The sequence below is a fragment of the Oncorhynchus masou genome, chromosome 10 (genome assembly GCF_036934945.1).
Source record: "Oncorhynchus masou masou isolate Uvic2021 chromosome 10, UVic_Omas_1.1, whole genome shotgun sequence".
Taxonomy (NCBI): Eukaryota; Metazoa; Chordata; class Actinopteri; order Salmoniformes; family Salmonidae; genus Oncorhynchus; species Oncorhynchus masou.
The window spans coordinates 43488805-43516609 of record NC_088221.1 but is presented as its reverse complement, the minus strand read 5'-3'; the positions used below and the strand labels follow the sequence as shown (position 1 = coordinate 43516609).

Sequence of the window (27805 nt, the reverse complement as noted above, 5' to 3'; positions counted from 1 at the left end):
TCTTTTTACTGTTGTTTTATTTCTTTACTTACCTATTGTTCACCTAACACCTTTTTTGAACTATTGGTTAGAGCCTGTAAGTAAGCATTTAACTGTTGTATTAGGCGCACGTGACAAATAAACTTTGATTTTATTTGAAGACCAAAGCAAAAGTAAGATGATGTTTGGCACAAGTTGTGCTTTTTGATAATCATTGGTGGATTCATATTTATACAATAAATAAATTAGTCACATGACCACATGTTTTTGTTCCGGCATTTTAGTGCGCTTGACATTTGGCAATGTGAAACCAAAAGGACAAAATGAATAAAATGCAGATAATCAAGTTCTGATTTGAACTCTCAGAAAGAGGTGTGAAAATGCCCTTTTTGTCCTTAGCCTCTGGGGTGTTTGAGAGCGAGCAGAAGGTTAAACCTCTCTGTCTTTGTTCTGTTCTCATCAGAGATGCCACGCTTGGTGGGGAAAACCATTAGGAGGATTCAGACTGTAACTTGCTTTTTATCTCATTGCTTAAAATCCTTGTGAAGGAGACATTTTGTTAAGTTTGACGGTAGTGTGGGATGAAGTGTGGCTGTACTCTACTCACTGACTCACTGCACATTCATCCTATTCGCCCTCTAATATGATTGTATCGCTAGTGCTTGGTTAGCACGTGCACATAATTGAGTTAACAACAACAAATAAACTGTTCATGATGTTTTAGTGGACATACATTATTTAAAACCTTTTGTGTTCACTCCATTTATGTCAAATACAACTCAACATTCTTGCATTTTCTGCCATTCAGAATTTTTCTTAAGATGTCTCGAGGACAAATGTGTTTGCACATTAGCAATTCTCAAGAGTTTCTATCACATGGTGTATAATTTACAGTAGTTGAAGTTACAAGTGCAGACAGCATGTCCAGTCCACTATGGCAATATCTATTGAATTATTTATTATCTTCTATGTCTTTAAAAATACATTATTTACACTCAAATGTGGGATAATGTAGAAGTAATGGTGTAGTGTATGAACCATCCTGACATGCCTTGAAATTGTTCTCAATGATTGATTGTGACTGAATTGGGATACAGTAGTGAAGTGCATTGTGTTTTTTCATCTCTGTCTTTTGTGTTAAGTAATGGTCTTTCAATGTTGTACTCTAACATACTGTTAGGTTGGGCCTTGGAATAGTCCCATAATTTGTCTGTATTCAGACAGAGTGCATTTGAAGAGTTTATATGCTATACATATATATAAATATAAATAAATATATATATAAATACATACAGTGCATTCTGAAAGTATTCAGACCCCTTGACTTTTTCCACATTTTATATGAGATTGTGTGTCACTGGACTACACACAATACCCCATGATGTCAAAGTGGAATTATGTTTTTCGAAATGTTTACAAATTAATAAAAAATGGATAGCTGAAATGTGTTCAGTCAATAAGTATTCAACCCCTTTGTTGTGGCAAGCCTAAATACATTCACGAATAGAAATTAGCTTAACAAATCACATTATCATTTGCATGGTGTGTTTAACATGGTTTTTGAATGACTACCTCATCTCTGTACCCCACACATATAATTAATTGTATGTAAGGTCCCTCAGACAAGCAGTGAATTTACACCACTTTTGGAAAAAGTCAAGGGGTCTGAATACTTTCCGAATGCATTATATATGCCATTTACCAGATGATTTTCTCCAAAACTACTTAATCATGCGTGCATACATTTTTACCCACTACCCTGTGTTACCAGCATCATGCTCCCACTACCCTGGTGTTACCAGCACCATGCTCCCACTACCCTGGTGTTACCAGCACCATGCTCCCACTACCCTGGTGTTACCAGCATAATGGGCTACAAAGGGTGTGTGGTGTTAATTGGAATGATTCTCCACAGTAAGTGGCTGTCGAGGGAGTTACAGTAAGTAACTGTCGAGGGAGTTACAGTAAGTGGCTGTAGAGTGAGTTACAGTATGTGGCTGTAGAGTGAGTTACAGTATGTGGCTGTCGAGGGAGTTACAGTAAGTAACTGTCGAGTGAGTTACAGTAAGTGGTGTCGAGAGAGTTACAGTAAGTAACTGTCGAGGGAGTTACAGTAAGTGGCTGTCGAGGGAGTTACAGTAAGTGGCTGTGTAGGGAGTTACAAAAGTGGCTGTCTAGGGAGTTACAGTAAGTAACTGTCTAGGGAGTTACAGTATGTGGCTGTCGAGGGAGTTACAGTATGTGGCTGTCGAGGGAGTTACAGTAAGTAACTGTCGAGGGAGTTACAGTAAGTAACTGTCGAGGGAGTTACAGTAAGTGGCTGTCTAGGGAGTTACAGTAAGTAACTGTTGAGGGAGTTACAGTAAGTGGCTGTCGAGGGAGTTACAGTAAGTTCCTGTCGAGGGAGTTACAGTAAGTTCCTGTCGAGGGAGTTACAGTAAGTTCCTGTCGAGGGAGTTACAGTAAGTGGCTGTCGAGGGAGTTACAGTAAGTGGCTGTAGAGGGAGTTACAGTAAGTGGATGTGGAGCCAATAGAATTAGAACGAGAGCTCCGTCACATGGCGCAGCGGTCTAAGGCATTCCATCTCAGTGCTAGAGGCTTTACTACAGACAGGTCTGATTCCAGGCTGTATCACAACCGGCTGTGATTGGGAGTGCCAATGGGCGGCGCACAATTGTCCCAGCGTTGTCCGGGTTTGGCCGGTGTAGGCCGTCATTGTAAATAAGAATGTGTTCTTAACTGACTTGCCGAGTTAAATAAACATTTAAATAAATAAGAAATTATGATAAATGCGTGGAATACAACAGGTATAAGGTATAGACCTTACCATGAAATGCTTACTTTACAAGCACTTAACCAACACTGCAGGTCAAGAAATAGAGTCAAGAAAATATTTACAAAATTGACTAAAGTAAAAAATGTAATTAAAAGTAACATAATAAAATAACAATAACAAGGCTATATACAGGGGTTACCGGTACCTAGTCAATGTGCGGGAGTACAGAGTAGTCGAGGTAATTTGTACATGTAGGTAGGGGTAAAGTAACTATGCACAGATAATTAACAGTAAGTAGCAGCAGTGTAAAAACAAAGGGGGGTGATGTGGATGTACATTTTTTGGGGCTTTCCTCTGACACCGCCTAGTATATAGGTCTTGGATGGCAGGAAGCTTGGCCCCAGTGATGTACTGGACCGTACGCACCACCCACTGTAGCACCTTACGGTCGGATGCCGAGTAGTTGCCATACCAGGCGGTGATGCAACCGATCAGGATGCTCTCGATGGTGCAGCTGTAGAACTTTTTGAGGATCTGCGGACCCATGCCAAATCTTTTCAGTCTCCTGAGGGGGAAAAGGTGTTGTCATGCCCTCTTCACGACTGTCTTGGTGTGTTTGGACCATGATAGTTTGTTGGTGATCTTGGACACCAAGGAACTTGAAACTCTCAACCAGCTCCACTACAGCCCCGCCTACGTTAATGGGGGCCTGTTTGGCCCTCATTTTCCTGTAGTCCACGATTAGCTCCTTTTTCTTGCTCACATTGAAGGAGAGGTCGTTGTCCTGGAACCACACTGCCAGCTCTCTGACCTCCTCCCTATAGGCTGTTTCATAGTTGTCGAGCATCAGAGCCTGTGTAGTAGGATTCAATATTAGTCCTGTAATGACACTTTGCCTGTTTCATAGTTTGTCTGAGGCCATAGTGGGATTTCTTATAAGCGTCCGGATAAGTGTCCAGCTTCTTGAAATTGGCAGCTCTAGCCTTTAGCTCGGTGAGGATGTTGCCTGTAATCCATGGCTTCTGGTTGGGATATGTACGTACGGTCACTGTGTGGACGACGTCGTCAATGCACTTGTTGATGAAGCTGGTGACTGAGTTGGTATACTCCTCAATACCATTGGATGAATCAAGGAACATATTCCAGTCTGTCTAGCAAAATAGATGATAACTGTTCCATTTCTTTTATGAAAGCTATAGCTTTTTAGCCATCAAACCTACCCTTACCTCTCTACTCTTATTGTAAATGGAATGTGCTGCTTTGAAATCAGTCAAATAGTTAATTATTTTTCAGTTAGTTAACTGAAAACAAAGAATATGCCAGTTGCCTGGTGTCAATCAACAAGACACAGAGGAGAAAACATCTGCTGAATAGTCATGCCATTCACTTCTTCGTTAATGTGAGAAGACAAAAGGTGTCATTTGGTTTTGAAACTTGCCTACAGAAACAGAAGTGGCAGCTAATTAGTGAGACAACCCTAATAAAGCGGACCAGAGGTGGGCGACCACAGTTTGACACTGTACGCCACACAGAGAATTGACATCTGTCTGGGAAGGGAAGTTGGAAGGTAATGGCCTGCTGATGGCGGTGCCGGCTGAGAGGGCTAATGAGAACACCAGCTGCCTGCGTCTGCCAGGTTGCAGCAACTCTGCACCTGTAAGTTTACATGGTATTATGTGCTGCGTTTGAAAATAGCAGTTTTGTTGCACTAAAGATATACACACATTGACATGGGCACTTTCTCAACACTCTCAATCTCTCGTTTCTCTCGCTCTCTGTGACACACACATAATAACGTGCATGCACTGCAGATACGCACATATGCACGCACACAGCCACATCAACACCCACAGCCACAAGACAGAGACAGAGGTTCAGTCCTTTTATCTCTGCCCTGTGCCAGACCAGGTCACAAGGGCAACATGATTATCTATTCTTGCAACTCTCAGCTGTCATTGTCTTTTAGAGTCACACAGCCAGGCCAGCACTGCAATGGCACAACACGGAGTGTAGTTCTTAAAGTTAGGAACAACAGGATGGCACTCATGAACCAGCTGCTATTGATCCAATTAGAAAAAGTCAGGGATAAAAGAAAATGACTAACTGTGAGTGAGTGAGTGAGTGAGTGAGTGAGTGAGTGAGTGAGTGAGTGAGTGAGTGAGTGAGTGAGTGAGTGAATGAGTGAGTGAGTGAGTCAGTGAGTCAGTGAGTGAGTCAGTGAGTCAGTCAGTGAGTCAGTGAGTCAGTCAGTCAGTCAGTCAGTCAGTGAGTGAGTCAGTGAGTCAGTGAGTGAGTCAGTGAGTCAGTCAGTGAGTCAGTGAGTCAGTGAGTCAGTCAGTCAGTCAGTCAGTCAGTCAGTGACCAGCTAGCTATTAGGTGATGAAATCTTGTATTATTTTGTGCTATGAAGTTTAATGATATTATTTGTACCTGTGGTGTGTTGGAAATTAGTTCACTTTTGGTTTTTGTGTTTCCAATCAGTTCATTTGAGAATGTAAGCTCAGTACAGTCTTTGCTTTTCAGAGAAAATGTATGCGATCTGCTCCAAATGTGCATAACATCATAAAGCTATGTGTGCAGTTCCAATGTTAATGTATGTTCACGTAAACCCCTCTGAGCTTGTTTTAAGAAAGTAGAATTGTTCCATCAATTTGCCAATTGTTCTACCCCTGGAGTGAAACAGTGTGTAGAACACAATCTAATGAGCTTGCTGTGTTGTGCTGTTGAAAACACATTGTTACAGCTGCTCTACAGTAATGAGGGGATATAAACCTTATTCAGATATCATCTCTACGATCCTTCGGGATGAGGCTGTTGAGGTGCTGTTGTTTTTGTCTCCTTCTTTACTTCCTGCCGTATTTACACTCAGTGTACAAAACATTAACAACACCTTCCTAATATTGAGTTGCACCCCTTCCTTTTGCCCTCAGAACAGCCTCAATTTGTCGGGACTCTACAAGGTGTTCGAAAGTGTTCCACAGGGATGCTGGCCAATGTTGACTCCAATGCTTCCCACGGTTGTGTCAAGTTGGTTGGATGTCCTTTAGGTGGTGGACTATTCTTGATGCACACGGGTAACTGTTAAGCGTGAAAAACCCAGCAGCGTTGCAATTCTTGACACAAACCGGTACGCCCGTCAACTACTACCATATCTCGTTCAAACGCACTTAAATATTTTGTTTTGTCCATTCACCCTCTGAATGGCACACATACACAATCCATGTCTCAATTGTCCCACGGCTTGAAAATCCTTCTTAATCTACACTGATTGAAGTGGATTTAACAAGTGACATCAACAAGAGATCATAGCTTTCACCTGGATTCACCTGGTCGGCGTACAGTATGTCATAGAAAGAGCATCTGTTCTTAATGTTTTGTGTTCTCAGTATATTTTAAATCATTGATTGACATGCCTGTTAGCTATGAATATTAAGTCAAAATTTAAGTCAAAACACCCGGCTCTATGTATTTTACTGGTTTGTGACCCACAGCCTGCTATAAACAACAACACACACTGGAAATTAATCGAACAGCGCCCTCGGCAGAGGGATTCTGTAAGATTTGGGTAATTAGAGTAAATTGCCCTTTTGCCATATCTTCTCTAAATACTTTGGTGAACAGAATGGGATAAATCTTCTGTGTACCCTACAGAATGTTGAGTAAATTACAAGATGCTTGATTAGCTACTGTGTAGTTATTTGATCGGTGTAACTCTGTGCAATGTGTGATTTTAAAATGTAGGCTGATTCGATAATACAAGAACCCATTACAATAGGAAGATTATCAGGGGGATATATACAGTACCAGTCAAGAGTTTGGACACCTACTCATTCAAGGGTTTTTCTTTATTTTTACTATTTTTTACATTGTAGAATACTAGTGAAGACATCAACACTATGAAATAACACATATGGTATCATGTCATAACCGAAAAGGTTTTAAACAAATCAAAATATATTTGAGATTCTTTAAAGTTGCTACCCTTTTCCTTGATGACAGCTTTGCACAATCTTGGCATTCTCTCAACCAACTTCATGAGGTAGTCACCTGGAATGCATTTAAATTAACATGTGTGCCTTGATGAAAGTTAATTTGTGGAATTTCTTTCCTCAATGTGTTTGAGCCAATCAGTTCTGACAAGGTAGGGATGGTATACAGAAGATAGCTCTATTTGGTAAAAGACCAAGTCCATATTATGGCAAGAGGTCAAATAAGCTAAGAGAAACAACATTTCAAGAACTTTGAAAGTTTCTTCAAGAGCAGTCATAAAAACCGTTAAGCGCTATGATGAAACTGGCTCTCATGATGAACGCCACAGGAAAGAAAGACCCAGAGATACCTCTGCTGCAGAGGATACAGTTTGTTAAAGTTAACTGAACCTCAGATTGGAGCCCAAATAAATGTTTCTCAGAGTTCAAGTAAACAGACACATCTCAACATCAACTGTTCAGAGACGACTATGTGAATCGGGCCTTCATGTTCCAATTGCTGCAAAAAAATCACTACTAAAGGACACAAATAAGAAGAAGATACTTGCTTGGGCCAAGAAACACGAGCAAGGGACATTAGACCGGTGGAAATCTGTCCTTTGGTCTGATGAGTCCAAATGTTATAGTTTTGGTTCCAACCGCCGTGTCTTCAAGAGACGCGGAGTAGGTGAATGGATGATGTCCGTATCTGAAGCATTGAGGAGGTGTGATGGTGTGGGGGTGCTTTTCTGGAGATGCTGTCTGTGATTTATTTCAAATTCAAGGCACACTTAACCAGCATGGCTACCTGTTTTTCAACAGGACAATGATCCGACACACTGTTTGTGTAAGGGTTGTTTGACCAAGAAGGAGAGTGATGGAGTGGTGCATCAGATGACCTGGCCTCTACAATCACCCAACCTTAACCCAATTGAGATGGTTTAGGATGAGTTGGACCACATAATAAAGGAAAAGTCCAACAAGTTCTCAGCATTTGTAGTAACTCCTTCAATACTGTTGGAAAAGCATTCCAGGTAAAACCGGTTGAGAGAATGCCAAGAGTGTGCAAAGCTGTCATCAAGGCAAAGGGTGGCTACTTTGAAGAATATAAAATATATTTTGATTTAACACTTTTTTTATTACTACATGATTCCATATGTGCTATTTCATTGTCTTCACTATTATATCTACAATGTAGAACATAGTAAAAATAAAGAAAAAGGCCATCTTATGTTTTGAATGAGTAGGTGTGTCCAAACTTTTGACTGATACTGTACATGTACTTGATCCCCAATTAATGTTGATTTCCTGGCATCCAAGCCTTCAATAGGGATGTTTGTACTATTGTATGTATGTACTATTAGCTGATGTTTGGGACCTTGTCATGAGAGAGGAAGAGTAGAGTCATAATGAACGGGGAGGGAGGCCTTCGATTCAGGGTGGATACAGGTATGGAAATAATGAAGTCACTGTGGGGTTAGGAGCTGTTTATGTGGACAGTGACTAACATGAAGCTCTGGTCCAATGGGAAGTATTTTGTCCTCTCAAGAGTTCCAGATATTTTGGTTTACATCTGCACAATAATTGGACAGAACCTCTAACCTGGAAAAGAACATGTCATCTTCGAGTGCTATGTCCATCTACATAGGAAATGGATATATTGAAGTACAACTCAACTATTGATTGCAATCAAGGGAATAATTGAATGTCCAGTCAAAATGTATTTAAAGGTAGTTTGAGGGATTGCATTGTTTTGACTGGATGAGCTCAGTTTCAGCTGTTTTCCCTTGAAAATAAAAATGGGAATTATTTCAGGGTCCATCCGTTTGTTGCTTCCTCACAGGTATTATATAAATACTGAAGAACAAAAGGTCTCCACACTGTTCCTCCCTGGAAAGCAATTATCTGGAATTGCAATAAAGAGGAGACATTTATTTGTCATCAAATACCATTTCACTATTTCTTCTAAACTCTGGCTTTATCCTGGTCGATATTCTGTGCAGAAAACCTCAACTATTATAGTTTTAGCTACTGTAGTAGCTACTGTACTCTACTGCCTGCCTGAAGGATATAAGGGTTTGTTTAGCTGATTTTTCTCTCTAATAATAGTAGGCCTGTGTTTGGAGGTTATTGTGGTAAATTGCTGTAATCATCTCATGGATATTGAGAAATATATTTTTCTCAGTAATGAATATATATGCCATATTTTGGTGAAGCAAACAATTTTCTAATTTAATTTGCTAAATAAGTAACTTTTGTGGAGGATATGCATTGCAGTAGCCTGCATGGTTTGAATGGATGAGTAAACCCTAGCGAGTTTCCAAATGCTTATCTTGCATAGACATGAGTTACAATGCATTTGCAAGTGCTTAGCTTGCACATCTTCTAAAATACTGTCACCAGGCTCCACTTAAATGGACTCAGAAAAGCATGTTCATAAATCACAATAACAGCCTAAATAGTTGACTTGCAGGACTGTCTCTTTGTCTACCAAGAGACCAGTCTTTACGTACTCTCCTTCAGAGGGGTGACACTCCACCTCCATTCTACTGCATGCATTCCATGTGTGTGTAATTTGTGCCTCTTATACTACCTCCCCATGTGCTTTTGTGTTTTCAACTGCAGGGAGAAGTGAATTAATGACCCTGTTGGACTATTCACAAAGTCTAGAGCCCCGGTGTCAACAATCCATCTTTCCTTTACTCTGTGATACACATCATTATCCATTTAGTTCGTCACCTCCCTTGAATCCGTTATGACGGTCGCTTGTGATCTGTCATCCCAGTTTCTTTTATTCTTTTCTCGTTCTCTTTCACTCCGTTCATCACCCTCAGCCTCCCAATACAGATTGTTGATGCAGTGGAGGTTACAGGGATAGGGGGATGGAAATGAAGAAGAATAATGACATCTCACATTCTCAGAGAAAGGTCATTTTTATCTCCCTGGGAGCAGACAATATGTGATACCATTTTTTTTTCTTCATTCACTACTTGCCACAGTACCCCCCCCCCCGAGTAGTGTGGTTCACCATTCGAACCCACGCAACATGACCCATGCAACGCGACCCACGCAACACATGTGATCTTTTTCATCTTAAAGTCATTTGGAGAGAGAGTTGCTTTGTCGCAACATAGTAATGTTTCATATCTTTCACATTTCGTGGGAACTACATCCATTTATATTTATGATCCAAACATTTGTCTTAGAAGACACAAAACCCTTTTCAATTCATGGCTGAAAGGCTTTTTCCTAGACAAGATACAAGGTCAGTTCAGACATATGTGGTTAACATTGACTCCTTTGATAACAAAGCTGTAATTGCTCTCCGGTTTTGTTTAAAGAACACAGTTCCCTCAAGATTTTCATTTTTCCTGTATAGTATACATTACCGTTCAAAAGTTTGGAGTCACTTAAACATGTCCTTGTTTTGTAAAGAAAAGCAAAAGAAATGTGTCCATTAAAATAACATCAAATTATCAGAAATACAGTGTAGACATTGTTAATGTTGTAAATAACTATTGTAGTTGGAAACGGCTGATTTTTAATGGAAAATCTACATAGGCGTACAGGGGCCCATTATCAGCAACCATCACTCCGGTGTTCCAATGGCACGTTGTGTTAGCTAATCCAAGTTTATAATTTTAAAAGGCTAATTGATCATGAGAACAAATAAAACATGGAAATATCACATTAGGATTCAGACCCTTTACTCAGTATTTTGTCGAAGCACCTTTGGCAGCGATTACAGCCTTGAGTCTTCTTGGGTACGATGCTACAAACATGGCACTCCTGTATTTGGGGTGTTTCTCCCATTCTTTTCTTCAGATCCATTGAAACTCTGTCAGGTTGGATGGGGAGTGTTGCAGCACTGCTACTTTCAGGTCTCTCCAGAGATGTTTGATCGAGTTCAAGTCCGGGCTCTGGCTGGGCCACTCAAGGACATTCAGAGACGTGTCCCGAAGCATCTCCTGCATTTTCTTGGCTGTGTACACAGGGTCATTGTACTGTTGGAAGGTAAACCTTCGCCCCAGTCTGAGGTCCTGTGCACTCGGGAGCAGGATATCATCAAGGATCTCTCTGTAATTTGCTTCGTTCCTCTTTCCCTGGATTTTGACTAGTCTCCCAGTTGCTGCTGCTGAAAAACATCCCCACAGCATGATGCTGCCACCACCATGCTTCACCATAGGGTCGTTGTCAGGTTTCCTCCAGACGTGATATTTGGCATTTAGGCCAAAGAGTTCAATCTTGGTTTCATCATTTACATTACATTTAAGTCATTTAGCAGACGCTCTTATCCAGAGCGACTTACAAATCAGACCAATGAATCTTGTTTCTATGGTCTGAGTCCTTTAGGTGCTTTTGGCAAAGTCCAAGCAGGCTTTCATTTGCCTTTTACTGAGGAATGGCTTCCACTACCATTAAGGCCTGATTGGTGGAGTGTTGCATGGTTGTCCTTCTGGAAGGTTCTCCCATGGCCACAGAGGAACTCTGGAGCTCTGTCAGAGTGACCATTGGTTTCTTGGTCACCTCCCTGACCAAGGCCCTTCTCACCCGATTGCTCATTTTGGCCGAGCTGCCAGCTCTAGGAAGAGTCTTGGTGGTTACAAACGTCTTCCATTTACAGTGCCTTGCAAAAGTATTCATCTCCCTTGGCATTTTTCCTATGTTGTTGCATTACAACCTGTCATTTAAATATATTTTTATTTGGTTGTCATGTAATGGACATACACAAAATAGTCCAAATTGAAGTGAAATGAAAAAAATTACTTGTTTCCAAAAAATATATTTAAACTGGTAAGTGGTGCATGTGTATGTATTCACCCCTTATACTACGAATCTCCTAAATAAGATCTGGTGCAACCAATTACCTTCAGAAGTCACATAATTAGTTAAATAAAGTCCACCTGTGTGCAGTCTAAGTGTCACATGATATGTCACATAATCTCAGTGTATATATGCACCTGTCCTGAAAGGCCCCAGTGTGTGCAACACCGCCAGGCAAGCGGCACCATGAAGACCAAGGAACTCTCCAAAATGGTCAGGGACAAAGTTGTGGAAAGTACAGATCAGGATTGGGTTATAAAAAAATATCAAAAACTCTGAACATCCCACGGAGCACCATTTAAATCCATTCTTAAAAAATTTTAAGAATACGGCACCACAACAAACCCGCCAAGAGAGGGCTGCCCACCAAAACTCCAAGACCAGGCAAAGAGGGCATTAATCAGAAAGGCAACAAAGAGACCATAGATAACCCTGAAGGATCTGCAAAGCTCCACAGCGGAGATTGGAGTACCTGTCCATAGGACCACTTTAAGCCGTACACTCCACAGAGCTGGTTTTTACTGAAGAGTGGCCAGAAAAAAACATTGCTAAAATAAATAAATAAGACAACACATTTGGTGTTTGCCCAAAGGTATCTGGGAGACTCCCCAAACATATGTAAGAAGGTCCTCTGGTCAGGAAGACTAAAATTGAGCTTTTTGGCCATCAAGGGAAAATGCTATGTCTGGCACAAACCCAACACCTCTCATCACCCTGGGAACACCATCCCCACAGGGAAGCATGGTGGTGGCAGCATCATGCTGTGTGGATGTTTTTCATCGACAGGGACTGTGAAACTGGCCAGAATTGAAGGAATGATGGATGACGTTAAATGCAGGGCAATTCTTGAGGGATATTCTAAATTCTAAAGAAATCACAGACAGTGTCACCAGCAAAGCACCCCCACACCATTACACCTCCTTCATGCTTTATGGTGGGAAATACACATGCGGAGACCTTCCATTCACCCACACTGCTTCTCACAAAGACATGGCGGTTGGAACCAAAAATCATCAATTTGGACTCCAGACCAAAGGACATATTTCCACTGGTCTAATGTCCATTGCTCGTGTTTCTTGGCCCAAGCACGCCTCTTCTTCTTATTGGTGTCCTTAGGTAGTGGGTTTCTTTACAGCAATTCGATCATGAAGGCTGATTCACACAGTCTCCTCTGAACAGTTGATGTTGAGATGTGTCTGTTACTTGAACTCCGTGAAGCATTTATTTGGGCTGCAATTAAGAGGTAATTCAGAGGGAATTCTGGGTCTTCCATTATTGTGGCAGTCCTCATGAGAGCCAGTTTGATCATAGCGCTTGATGGTTTTTGCGACTGCATTTGAAGAAACTTTAAAAGAAACTTTAAAGGTTCTTGACATTTTCCGTATTGACTGACCTTCATGTCTTAAACTAATGATGGACTGTCATTTCTCTTTACTTATTTGAGCTGTTCTTGCTGTAATATGGTCTTTTACCAAATAGAGCTATCCTCTGTATACCACCTGTCGTGTCTATGCCGGATTAAGTGATATGACATGCTATTCTATAAAATAATTTCTCCGTAATTAATATTACCTGATTGAGCTAATCATGTAAATGTCATTAACTAGAGAGTCTGGGCACCACAAAATAATATTTATAGTGCTGTTATCTTCCGAATAAAATCTTAAAGACCTAGTTGTCACACTCTGACCATTATTTGTGTTGTTTGTTTCTATGTTTTGTTTGGTCAGGGTGTGATGTGAGTGGGCATTCTATGTTGCATGTCTAGTTAGTCTGTTTCTATGTGTTTTGGCCTGATATGGTTCTCAATCAGTGGCAGGTGTTTGTCGTTGTCTCTGATTGGGAATCATATTTAGGTAGACTGTTTTGTAATGTGGTTCGTGGATTGTCTATGTGATGTTGCATGTTTGCACACAGTATTGATAGCGGTCACGTTCATCTTACTATTTTGTTTGTTTGTTTAGTGTTCTTCGTGTTCATTCATCTAACATTAAAAGAATGTATTCACACCACGCTGCGCTTTGGTCTCCTCACTACGACAAACGTGACACTAGTAATATTTTACATCAATAGCAGTCAATATTAATTGTTATCTTAATTCAGTCTCATCTGAAAGTTGTAAATTCTTGGTTATCTTCACAAACCCTGGCTAACAAGTTGAATCAGCAATAAAAATTGGGTATAATTAAGTATTTACTAAATACCTAACTAATCACACAGAATTACACATACACATAATTAAATTATAACTTGATTACAAATTACATCATAAGGAAAACGTCCCTAGTGGGCGGAACAGATATGGCAGCTTGTTACACAAAAGAAAAGGGGCTGGGTTTGAGTGAAAGAGCGGGAAGACTGAGGAACAAAGGGCGAAGCTGTGCAATCGTAAACACAGTATCTCATGCATTCTAAATTACCGCCCATTTGGAAAAGGAAAATGCAATAAATATTTACTCTGAGCTGCACTTCGGTAGGTTGGTGGTAGAGGGAAGGCCGTGTTGTCCAGCCGAGTCCTTTGTCCTTTGAAGAATGTCTCTGGTTGTCAATTGGATACGTTGTAGTAACGTCGTTGTGTGATAGACGGAATACTCTTTCTGTTCCTTCCTAACCCTCGTTTGCAGCGGCTGTTGCTAACTCAACGGCTAGGAGGTATCACTTCTGTAGTGAATAAGAGTTCAAAGTTTATACCATTCACAACCAAAGCTCACGCTGATGTTGGCTTCGTTCTGTAGTTATTATCTGAACCATTCTGACATCAGACCGTCGTCCCCACATCCTCAGAAAAGGAGGTTATATTGTCGTCAAGGCTTTATATAGGAAGGGAGAGGAGGGCGTGTTTGAAAAGTTTTATAGCCCATGTTCCTTCACAGGGGTGGGCCACTGATTGAGCAGAGCCCTACCTTATGAAAACCCACATCTCACATTTTAGAAGCTAAAATCACATTTCATCCCATCACAAATCATTCCATATTCAAACATTTAAATTGAACAACAATTCCATGTGAATCCGATAACTCTGATGTGTAGACTTTCCACTCTAGAGTTTATGTCATCTTATCATTGATGAGAATGTCTCAGATGACAACCGAACTGACATCATATTCATTAAGTACCACCGCATATGTTCAATTGGTCGGATTACCAGAATATTGTTCATTTCCCCTCACCTTCTGATGTTCCCAGAATCTCTATGTTCATCAAGGGTTTTGCAAATGTAACATCAGTAGGGTAGAGAGAGAGGAAAAAGGGGGGAAGAGGTATTTATGACTGTCATAAACTTATCCCCCATGCCAACTTCATGACACACTCTTACCTTTTCACAACATAACTGATTGTCTCAAACACATTAACCCTTGTGTTGTTTTAGGGGTAAAAAAATGACCCGCCACTGTGTTTAACAGCAGAGAAAACCCCCTAAATTATATTTTTTCCTAGGGTGACCCACAACATTAGAAAAAGTGAAACATCGCCTTAGTTCATATTTCCATGAAAGCTGTACACCACCAGGGTCATTTTTGACCCGGCAGTTATCAAATCATTTACACACCACAAAAACCACACACACACACACACACAATGAGAAATTGTGTGCTACTGATTGAACTCAGCCAGCAGCTCCTGAAGAGGAGGATCACCATGGTTGGCACAGTTAGAAGAACAAGTCTGAGCTCCCCCCCCCTGCACTCCTCACAACAAGGGGGAGAGGGGCCTTCTCATCAAAGTTTGCCTTCACCATCACTCTAGTTTCTTACCTCCCAAAGAGGAACATGAATGTGGTCCTCCTGAGCACACTGTACAAAACGGCTGAGATCAGTGATCGCGACGACAGCAAACCAGCCATCATGCTGGACTACAACCACAACAAAGGAGGCGTGGACAACCTGGACAAGGTAATTAGAACTTACAGCTGCAGGAGGATGACTGGCCCCTGGTCATCTTCCATAATATCATTGATGTGTCCTCATACAATAACTTTGTGGTATGGAACAAGTTCAACCCTACCTGGATGCCTGATACGTGGAAAAAGAGGAGGGTGTTAATGGAACCGCTGGGAAAGGCACTTGTAACCCCACACATTCAAAGAAGGGAGCGCCTCCCCCGCACATCAACCTCTGCAGCGCTTGTGAAAGCTGTTCAGGGGGCTGAATCTTGTCCTGATCCACCTGAGGCTGCAGCTGGGGCAGGAAAGAGGAGGAGATGCCAATTCTGCCCCCCAAAGGACTGGAAAACAAATATGTGCTGCACATATGAGAAATATATCTGCAAAGTCCATGCACACACACTTGCATATTGTCCTACATGTGCTAATTAGAGTTGATCGATTCATGTTCTTCACGTTTTTGTTTTGTATCTCTATTATTTTATTCTTATTTATTGTTTTTACACTTTGTGGGTGTGAGCATTGGCTCAACAAAATGGTAGAAGACTAGTATTTTGTGGTTGAATTCCTCATTATACAGTATATAAGAATATATCACTATGTTGCCAAATAAAGTTCAAGACTGTTATCGTTTCTCTTCAATAAAATGCATTCGAAACTACTTTCTGCACATTTTGGCTACTTTCTTAGGCTTTACAAGTGCTATCTCTTGCTAAAAAATGTATGTTTACACCTATGCTTACACCTACACCTATTACACCTATGCAGTACCTTTAGCAATAATAATAAACCTCTACTTTAGTAAAGAAAACAATTATGACAGGTGTGTTGTAATAAAAATGAGTGGTGTCCACTGATTTAAATGCAGTCTTTCAGCATTGTGAAGAGGGACAACCCAGATGTTCACAAAGTTTATGATGAATGACAGGTTGTTTCTTCATGCAAAATAGATTTGGGTTTTAAAATTCAATTAAGCTGCTTCATTATAGGGGTTCAGTGAAGGTGGGTCATTTTTGACACTTAGGACAAGGGGAGTATACAGAATGTTACGTCTACACAAGGGTTAAGAAGGAAAGAAATTCCACAAATTAACTTTTAAGATGGCACATGTCTTAATTGAAATGCATTCCAGGTGACTACCTCATGAAGCTGGTGGAGAGAATGCCATGAGTGTGCAAAGCTGTCATCAAGGCAAAGGGTGGCTATTTGAAGAATCTCACATATAATATATATTTTGATTTGTTTAACACTTTTTTGGTTACAACATGATTCCATATGTGTTATGTAATAGTTTTGACGTAATCACTATTATTATACAATGCAGAAAATAGTACAATTAAGGAAAATGAAAACCCTTGAATGAGTAGGTTTTCTTAAACTTTTGACCGTAGTGTATATATTAAATACGTATTTATATATTTATGTTGGTGTTTCCCTGCTGCCTGTTCTCCTCTCCCTCTCCTCTTTACTCCTCTCTCTCCTTCCTCTCTTCCTCCTCCCTACTCTCTTCCTCCTCTCTCTATCTGTCTGCAGAGGTTTGTGGGGAACGTGAATGCTGACGGTGTCGTCCACCACAAGTTGTCCCACTCTATCAGAAGCCGCTTCCTGCGCTTCGTTCCCCTGGACTGGAACCCCAGTGGCTGGGTGGGACTCAGAGTGGAGGTCTACGGCTGTGCCTACAGTGAGTGATCAGATCACCAGACCTTACATTCAGACCATATAGGCTGTGCCTACAGTGAGTGAACAGACCACCAGACCTTACATTCAGACCATATAGGCTGTGCTTACATTAAAGTGACCACCAGCCCTTACATTCAGACCATATAGGCTGTGCTTACATTAAAGTGACCACCAGCCCTTACATTCAGACCATATAGGCTGTGCTTACATTAAAGTGACCACCAGCCCTTACATTCAGACCATATAGGCTGTGCTTACATTAAAGTGACCACCAGCCCTTACATTCAGACCATATAGGCTGTGACTACAGTGAGTGATCAGATCACCAGACCTTACATTCAGACCATATAGGCTGTGACTACAGTGAGTGATCAGATCACCAGACCTTACATTCAGACCATATAGGCTGTGACTACAGTGAGTGATCAGATCACCAGCCCTTACATTCAGACCATATAGGCTGTGCTTACATTAAAGTGACCACCAGCCCTTACATTCAGACCAAACACGTTCAGCTAATATCATAATGCCTAGAGTAAGTAGCCCCTCCACCCATTACATCCAGAACACCATACTTCTGTGTATAACCTTGAATTAAAGCAGGATGTTTGAGGACAAATGCAGAAATATAGTAGATAGGATTTTGATATTGATGCAATTCTCTCTTTTATCACAAATTATTAAAGTAAAATGCAGACCAATAGACACAGACAGTAACAGCCAGGCAGGCATGCCAGTTGAGATCCAGGGTAATGTTAAATTAATTATCTAATCAAATTCACGTTTATTGGCCGTGTACACAGATTTTGCAGGTGTTACAACAGGTGCAGCAAAATGCTGAAGTTACTAGCTCCAACAATAAATTAAAATACTCTGATCAACAAGTGAATTACCATCATACTAATATATATATCATTAGTGTATTACTGGACAGTTATAATTATCCCTGAGTGAGCACTTTCGTCATGCCGAATGGTTCCACAGCATGATCCCTGTATTCATGTTGGATGCTCTGCTAATAAATGCAGCTCAAAGTACAGTGAAGAAAAGGAGGGACAATACACATCTTCATTTGAACTATAAAATAGGTCCATCAATTCATGACACAGAGAGAAAAGAGCGAGTGAGGGAGAGAGATAGGTTGTTTTTTTTGTTCTGCAATGTTCATGTCATTACATTAATGGATATGTAAATAGAGATGAATGTACTCCAGGTCTCTCAGTGAATAAATTCAATGGGTAAGGCTGACAATTCTCCCCTATGGCAAACTAATAACTTGCCTTTTTGAGCACTTACAGGAATCAATTGTGTATGACAGAAAGGGGTGAGCGAGCACAAGAGCTAGATACTGCAATTATCTAAGAAAAATAACAAGTCTATGTCAGAGATTATCTCTATCCAGTTACACATGGAAATGGTTTCCAGCATAATATATACTGAAAAAATATATAAACGCAACAATGCAACAATTTCAAAGATTTTACAAGAGTTACCGTTCATATAAGGAAATCAGTCAATTTAAACATTAATTTGGCCCTAATCTATGGATTTCACATGACTGGGAATACAGATATGCATCTGTTGGTCACAGATACTTTTGTTGTTGTAGTGTATGTGGCCTGTAAGACAAATACAGTCTAAATCAATCTTGGATGAGTTCAAACAAACATGTATGCGAATGAGTATTTACTGATGGTGTTAAATCATGTTTTATTGACATAACAAAAGGTGTCCCACAGGGATCGATTCTTGGTCTGGTTCTTTTCAATATTTAAATGTACGATATTCATTTATCTGTACAAAATTGTAACTTTATAGTGTATACAGATGACACTGTGGTGTATGCTATTGCTCCCACAGCTGATAAAGCTCTGTCAGAGTTTCAATCTGCCTTTATTGCCCTGCAGAAAGCCTTTGTTGAACTGAAATTAGCACTTAATGCAGGTAAAAACCAAGTACACCTCATAACCAAAAGTATGTGGACACCTGCTCGTCAAACATCTCATTGCAAAATCATGGGCATTAATATGGAGTTGGTCCACCCTTTGCTGCTATACTAGCTTCCACTCTTCTGGGAAGGCTTTCCACTAGATGTTGGGACATTGCTGCGGGGACTTGCTTCCATTCAGCCACAAGCTTTAGTGAGGTCGGCTGGCTCGCAGTCGGTTTTCCAATTCATCCCAAAGGTGTTCGATGTACTTAATGTCAGGGCTCTGTGCTGGCCAGTCAAGTTCTTCCACATCGATCTCAACAACATTTCTGTATGGATCTCGCTTTGTGCACGGGGGCATTTGAAACAGGAAAGGGCCTTCCTCAAACTGTTGCCACAAAGTTGGAAGCACAGAATCGTCAACATTTACATTTACATTTAAGTCATTTAGCAGACGCTCTTATCCAGAGCGACTTACAAATTGGATGTCATCGAATGCTGTAGCTTTAAGATTTCCCTTCACTGGAACTAAGGGATGAAAAACAGCCCCGAACCATTATTCCTCCTCTACCAAACTTTACAGATGGTACTGTACATTCGGGCAGGTAGCGTTCTCATGGCATCCACCAAATCCAGATTCCTCCTTTCAATTGCCAGATGGTGAAGTGTGATTCATCACTCCAGAGAACACATTCACACTGCTCCAGAGTCCAATGGGGGCAAGCTTTACACAACTCCAGCTGACACTTGGCATTGCTCATGGTGATCTTAGGCTTGTGTGAGGCTGCTCGGCCATGGAAACCCACTTCATGAAGCTCCCGACAAACAGTTATTATGCTGACATTGCCCCCAGAGGCAGTTTGGAACTCGGTAGTTGCAAATGAGGACAGATAATTTTTACACGCTACGCGCTTCAGCACTCTGCGATTCCATCTGTGAGCTTGTGTGGCCTACCACTTTGTGGCTGAACCGTTGTTGCTCCTAGACGTTTCCAATTCACAATGACATCAGTTGACCAGGGCAGCTCGAGCTGGGCAGAAATTTGACAAACTGGCTTGTTGGAAAGGTGGCATTCTATGACAGTGCCATGTTGAAAGTCAATGAGCTCTTCAGTAAGACCATTCTACTGCCAACATTTGTCTATGGAGATTGCATGGCTGTGTGCTCGATTTTATACAACAACGGGTGTGGCTTAAATAGCCGAATATACTAATTTGAAGGCGTGTCACAATAATTTTGTATATACTCTATAGTGTACCTTAAAACAAAGGGTAGGGGCATGGATCAGAAAACCAGTTTTATGGTGTGACCACTATTTGCCACATGCAACGGAACACTTCTCATAGAGTTGATCAGGCTGTTGATTGGGGCCTGTGGAATGTTGCCCCACTCCTCTTAAATGGCTGTGCAAAGTTGGTGTATATTGGCAGGAACTGGAACACACTGTTGTACACGTCAATCCAGAGCATCCCAAAAATGCGCAATACGTGACATGTCTGGTGAGTATGCAGGCCATGGATGAACTGGGACATTTTCAGCTTCCAGGAATTGCGACATGGGGCCATGCATTATCATGCTGAAACATGAGGTGATGGCGGCGGATGAATGGTACAACAAAGGTCTCAGGATCTCATCACGGTATCGCTGTGCATTCAAATTGCCATAGATAAAAAGCAATTGTTTTTGTTGTCCGTAGCTTATGCCTGCCAATACCATAACCCCACCGTCACCATGGGGCATTCTGTTCACATTCTGTCACCAGCAAACCGCTCCACCACACGACACATTGCACACTCCCTCAAAACTTGAGACTTATGAGGCATTGCGTTGTGTGACGAAACTGCACATTTTAGAGTGTCCTTTTCTGTTCCCCGCACAAGGCGCACCTGTGTAATGATCATGCTGTTTAATCAGCTTCATGATATGCCACACCTGTCAGGTGTAAACAATTCTGTGCACAATATTTGAGAGAAATAAGATTTTTGTGCTTATGGAACAGTTCGGAGATCTTTTATTTCAGCTCATGAAACATGGGACCAACACTTTACATGTTGCTTTTATATTTTTGTTCAGTGTACATTTAAATACTACCATTGATGTAGACACTTGCATTTCCTTCATAGGTATGAAGTGCAGAGAGCTATAGCAGTCTGTTCATAATAGGCTCTTTGTGACAGGGAGCAAGTAATCCAATGCCAAACCGTTTAACTGTCTGTTGATTGCCTTCAGAATCAGACGTGGCAGACTTTGATGGCAGAAGTTCCCTGCTCTACCGGTTTAACCAGAAGTCCATGAGCACGGTGAAGGATGTGATCTCATTGCGCTTCAAGAGCCGCCAGGCTGAGGGGGTGCTGCTCCATGGAGAGGGTCAGAGGGGCAATTACATCACACTGGAGCTGCACCGGGCCAGGCTGGCCCTCTACCTCAACCTGGGTGAGTTAGTTACACCGGGGCAAGCTGGCCCTCAACCTGGGTGAGTTAGTTACACTGGGGCAAGCTGGCCCTCAACCTGGGTGAGTTAGTTACACCGGGGCAAGCTGGCCCTCAACCTGGGTGAGTTAGTTACACCGGGCCAGGCTGGCCCTCTACCTCAACCTGGGTGAGTTAGTTACACCGGGGCAAGCTGGCCCTCAAACTGGGTGAGTTAGTTACACCGGGGCAAGCTGGCCCTCTACCTCAACCTGGGTGAGTTAGTTACACCGGGGCAAGCTGGCCCTCAACCTGGGTGAGTTAGTTACACCGGGGCAAGCTGGCCCTCAACCTGGGTGAGTTAGTTACACCGGGGCAAGCTGGCCCTCTACCTCAACCTGGTTGAGTTAGTTACACCGGGGCAAGCTGGCCCTCAACCTGGGTGAGTTAGTCACACTGGGGCAGGCTGGCCCTCTACCTCAACCTGGGTGAGTTAGTTACACCGGGGCAAGCTGGCCCTCAACCTGGGTGAGTTAGTCACACCGGGGCAGGCTGGCCCTCTACCTCAACCTGGGTGAGTTAGTTACACCGGAGCAAGCTGGCCCTCAACCTGGGTGAGTTAGTCACACCGGGGCAGGCTGGCCCTCTACCTCAACCTGGGTGAGTTAGTTACACCGGAGCAAGCTGGCCCTCAACCTGGGTGAGTTAGTCACACCGGGGCAGGCTGGCCCTCTACCTCAACCTGGGTGAGTTAGTTACACCGGAGCAAGCTGGCCCTCAACCTGGGTGAGTTAGTCACACCGGGGCAGGCTGGCCCTCTACCTCAACCTGGGTGAGTTAGTTACACCGGGGCAAGCTGGCCCTCAACCTGGGTGAGTTAGTTACACCGGGGCAAGCTGGCCCTCAACCTGGGTGAGTTAGTCACACCGGGGCAGGCTGGCCCTCTACCTCAACCTGGGTGAGTTAGTCACACCGGGGCATGCTTGCCCTCTACCTCAACCTGGTAAAGGTCATCTCGCAGAGGTCAAGGAGTCAAAGGTCATGTGTAACAGGACACAAGGAGACTTCTTCTTTCGTCAATAAACTGGACTGTTTATGATCTATATCAAAGTAACCATATTATCTTGCTCTCTGTCTGTTCTCTGTCTTCAGATGACACAAGGCTGCGGTTCAGCAGTGGGCGTGTTGCGGTCACTCTCAGCAGTCTTCTGGACGACCAGCACTGGCACTCTGTCCTCATCGAGCGCTTCAACAAGCAGGTCAACCTCACCGTGGACACCCACACACAGCACTTCAGGACCAAGGGGGAAGGAGACTCCCTGGAGGTGGACTATGAGGTGTGTCTATCAAAACACCTTACTGTAGAATAGTCAGACACTTCAGACCAAGCAAATAGTTCAACCAAGTTATCTTACTAATTGTGGCAATTTGAATGAATCCTGTATACGTTTAATAGTGATGTCAATGTTTCACCCTTTTTTTCCTCATCTTAGCTCAGCTTCGGGGGCATCCCACTGCCAGGTAAACCTGGTACCTTCCTGAGGAAGAACTTCCATGGCTGCATGGAGAACCTCTACTACAATGGGATCAACATCATCGACCTCGCCAAGCGACGCAAGCCTCAGATCTACAGCGTGGTATGACAACCATTGTCAAACATCCATGCCATAGATTATTAGTACATCCTTAACATAGTACGGGGACAAAGTAGTTAATCAACCAAGGCCTCTGTGAACTCAGACTGTTTTCATTGCACTGTTGCAGTGAGATTTCACGGTTGCCTACAATGTGATTCGACTACGTTTTATCACATTTATATTTGAGTTAGTCACATAGCTTTCTGTCCGTAGAGGAAAACATTGAGTGAGAAAACCTATACCTATATTCTCTCTACCGTTTAAGTTATATCTGACCCTCACTACTATGTCATTAATTCTAAACACATGAATAGACTCCCCCCCCCCCCATCAAATCAGACAGAAGACTAAGTGCCACATAATTGTATCACAGGCACCTTTTTTCCCCTTGAAATTCTGATTGCTGTGTTAAAAGGCCTTTACTTACAATTGAGAAAGTGAGCAATTTTGCTCACTGACTGCCATGATGGAATCCGTAATGGAATTTCAATGTGGAATAGGACCTGAGGTGGTGGTCTGGTGGCGAGGGATCACATTGAGAGTCAAGTGCTGCCGATTGCTCTTCCCTGCCTCTGAGGCTCTGGGATTGATGGGCCTCTGACCTCAATTGACATGGCTGCTCTTTAGCTCCATGTACCACACAAGGCCTCTGGACCACTTGGAATTAGTGTGTTCTTTCTTTGCCCACCTGACGACTGACCTAGATTGGAGCGGAGAAACTCAGAAATGTCACAGTTTGAAATTGTATTACATTTCTGCATTTGTGGTGGTTTTGAAATGCACCTTTTACATTTCAGATAGTCATTTGGCTTTATATGGCATTCTCAATCATTTTTTTGGTTCTTACAGGCAATTTAGTTATCTAAGTACCATATTCAGTTCATGATACCATCCTTTACCAGCCCACTGTTTGTCATTCTGCTCTGATGAACGTACAGTAAACCCAACATGAGATTCATTATGTATTCATCATGTTGATGATGGTGTGAGTAAATCATTCCGTCATATGTGTGCTCTGTGTGTGTGTCACCAGGGCAACGTGACCTTCTCGTGCTCTGAGCCCCAGCTGGTGTCCACTACCTTCCTGAGCTCCAGCAGCAGCTTCCTGTCACTCCCGGCCACGCTGTCTGCTTCGGGGGGCTTCGCTGTGCGTTTCCAGTTCAGAACGTGGAACCCAGATGGGCTACTGCTCTCCACCCGGCTGGCCCTGGAGCCCCAGCGACTGGAGCTGCAGATCAGCAACAGTCGGCTGCGCCTGACCCACCACATGTCAGCCCAGCAGAAAGAAGAGGTCTCCACCGGTGAGGGCCAACAGCCTCTAGTCTAGCTGACCCAGACCCACTCTATGCTGGAATCAGTGGTTCTGTCTATGGGGACTCGGAGTATAAAAGGCTCATCATTCCAGTGAAACGGGCAGACAGTGAAAAACTCATCCATCATCCAGGCGGAGAACATCTGTGCTTGGTTTTGCACATTTCATATACATCATTTCTATTATCTTTTGCCCCCTATAAACTCAGAGGACGCTTCATCTTCTTTGAATGGTTTGAGTTAAAATGCCATCCTTTATATCTTGTATTTTTGATGCCAGTTCTGCAGGATTGCAGTCAGACAGAAATAACATGTAGAATTACATTGGATTGCAGAGCCCAGACTTTCAGCAGATGGCAGGCACAGAGGGAATTATAGACTCAAAGAAAGACCGCCACAGCTTGGAAGCCCTTCACTATAAAGGACAATCAAAATTAATATCCCACAATCCACTGTTACTGTAGGTCTATTTTGAGTTGACACCGACGGCCAAATCAATGTTTCATCCAACAATAACCACCAGTACAGTCACAGCATTACGTTCTGTCCTCTGGCAATGATTTAGCTTCAATCTGACCAACCACATAGTCATTCATTTGTATTTCCATGTCCTCTTCTCTTCATAATACAGTGTAGTATGTCGTAGCACTTGACCATAGATTACACAGCCAATGACAGGCTCTGATTTGCAATATGTAGGCCTAGCACGAACAACGAAATCTGAAATATTACCCCTGTTGGAGATCACAATCCCAACAGTCCCTGAAAGAACCTGCGAGTGATGTCTGAAAAGCCTGTAATAGAGATTGGTGGTGTCTCATTGAAATGTAACGTGCACAGAAACAACACCTAGCTGTGTCCACAGGTCACAGAGTGAATGATGGACTGTGGCACTCTGTGAGTCTCAGCTCCCGAGGTCTCCAGGTCACCATGACTCTGGACAATGAGCCGTCCTCAACTATGGAGCTGGGAGACCACATGGAGGCAGGAGACAGCCTCTACTTTGGAGGTAAGGCCACACACTTGTTGTCTCATGAGACCAGGTCTTGGTGGTCAGGTTTTGGTGCAGCTTCCGAAGACATTATCTAAAGATGTATACAGGAAATGCTGGATGATGAAAATATGACGATTTTGCAACAGTTTTTCAATCTGTGTCACAGGTTGTCCGTCTCTGAACGTCTCGTTCTGTGAGAACCCCACGTTGGCGTTCCAGGGGTGCATGCGTCTCTTCTCCATCAACAGCCAGCCCATGGACCTGAACCTGGTGCACCAAGGACGACTAGGAGACTACAAGGAGCTGCAGTTTGACACATGTGGCATCCATGACAGGTTGGACTTTAGGGTTTCTGCAGAACTTATACCAAGTAAGGTGGGGCTCCAATCCCCAAATGTTGGTGTGTTTGGATGAGAAACTAAAACAAAATGGCATTTATTCTCTCCGCCACAGCCAATAGAGATAGCTTACAGATAGGCTCAGCCAATTAGAGCATGCAATGGAGCCTGGTACTGTAGCCTCATCATCCTGGTTGAGGGCCCTGCTAACAAGCTGATTCCTGTGTGGCGGTGGCATCCTCTCATTCCCTTATTGCCCCACTCTGTTGTGGACCAATGGGTGGAATTAGTACACGCTGAATGGAGGTTGTGTGGAAACACGGGAACACTTACAGGGAGGAGACAAACAAGAGAGCAGGCGTTTGTCCTTGTATTCACCCTGAGGGGAATCCTACCTCTGATGTCAGATCACAGCTATACCTGATTGTTCTGTTCGGAATGCGAACCGGCAGATTGAGATGCTGTTGGAGTGTGTGGAACAATTACAGATTAAATGTTAGTTGATGTTAGTTAAAGCAATGGAATTTGTAAAAAGAGGAAATAAGATGCTTGGTGACAACAAAACAGCTGTCTGTGTGTATTGGCTGCCTCTCATGGAGCCTTCCTCAAAGAGTGCGCTGAACGTGTTGTAGATTTCACTGTCATGCAATATTATTTAGGGAGGCTAGTGCAAGCAGACGGTTGGAAATGTGTCATCGTCCGCCAAAGTTGCGTGTCTTGATGTAACTACCAGAACTATGCTTCATTAAAAGGATTGGAAGATTAACCTTTACGAGTGCTAATCTTCTTTTCTCTGTGTCCAATCAAATTTCATGACGACAGTTTTTTGCAAGTGTTCACTTCTGTGCCGCGGCTTCTAATTTCATGACCTGTGAGGGCAGCCGTGAACACAACACTAGAAACAGTTCTACGGTAATGAAACCACGGCTTGTTACCTTATCCACGCTGCGGTCACTCCGGTCCATAGCAATTCATGGGAGAAAGACGGCAGTGTATGAAATTGTAGATGCCTGCTTGTATAGCTGCGTGCTTGAAAGCCGGGCAATTACGCAATACTGAAGGAGGCTTGAGGAGAATACTTTTAATCAGGAAATTGTGGTTAGCAGAGGAATTTCTGTGAAGCGCTGGGTGTTCAAATCCCATGAACACATGTTCTGGGTTTGATGTGATTATGCTGCCGTTTATGTTTTTCAAACATAATAACACAGTACTGTGTTTGTTTACCAGTTGCCCAAACAATCTGAGTTTGAGGGGTACCAATTAATTTGGGATTTACCGAGCGGTCTTGTAAATCATAAATAAACAACTGCAAAAGAAAAATGCACAAACTGTGTCGTCTCACCTCTTGAGTCCTCGGGTGTCAGACCGCACCTTGATAATGACAAGGCAATGAAAAATATATTGGGAAGGAGTCTCCTTAGCAGATAATACAAGGTTCAGGATAGTAGGCCTGGACACAAAGACAAATCATATTTTTACCCGTCTTTACGAAAAGGATTGTGAGATCTGTGGTTGGGCTTTGATTGCATTTCTTTGTTTGCCAACACTTTATCCTTCGAAGACTTTTCGTTGTGTGATTGTTTGTGTTTATTACTGGGAAAACAAGTTTAGAATATTTAAAACAAATAACTAGTATACGTACAGTATATCATCAATCTCTGACATTGTAAAAACAGATTTGCAGTTGATTTTCTACCTTATCAAATCTTTCAAATGTTTTAAAAAATGTTTTATTATGAACACACTGGCATTTGCTCATGCATAGTATAGATATCTTTATACCTGACAACATCATGTATATTTCTGCTGTTGCCTATCTCCAGATGTCTGCCCAACTTCTGTGAACATGGAGGGCAGTGTTCCCAGTCTTGGAGCTGCTTCTACTGCGACTGCTCTAGGACAGGATACACTGGAGCCACCTGCCACAACTGTGAGTCCACACCTGCTCTTCTTAGCTACACTATATACAGTACCTTACAGTAAACACTCACCACTCCTTTCTCAAATGTGTTCTTCAAAATACTGCACAATACACCCCATGACGGGATATGCACTATATTTAAATGTATCTCACA

The 27805-nt window shown here is 42.5% G+C and overlaps 1 protein-coding gene across 1 annotated transcript in view; it reads left to right on the top strand.

Annotated features, from left to right (window-relative positions):
* LOC135547002 (contactin-associated protein-like 5) overlaps positions 1–27805 on the top strand; it is a 58829-nt gene that overhangs the window by 7608 nt on the left and 23416 nt on the right. Inside the window, exons 3-10 of the mRNA XM_064975563.1 lie at positions 16965–17112; positions 21271–21474; positions 22603–22787; positions 22944–23087; positions 24121–24388; positions 25264–25407; positions 25559–25727; positions 27554–27660. Of these exons, the coding sequence (XP_064831635.1) occupies positions 16965–17112; positions 21271–21474; positions 22603–22787; positions 22944–23087; positions 24121–24388; positions 25264–25407; positions 25559–25727; positions 27554–27660 (1369 nt within the window). The remainder of the gene's footprint in view (positions 1–16964; positions 17113–21270; positions 21475–22602; positions 22788–22943; positions 23088–24120; positions 24389–25263; positions 25408–25558; positions 25728–27553; positions 27661–27805) is intronic.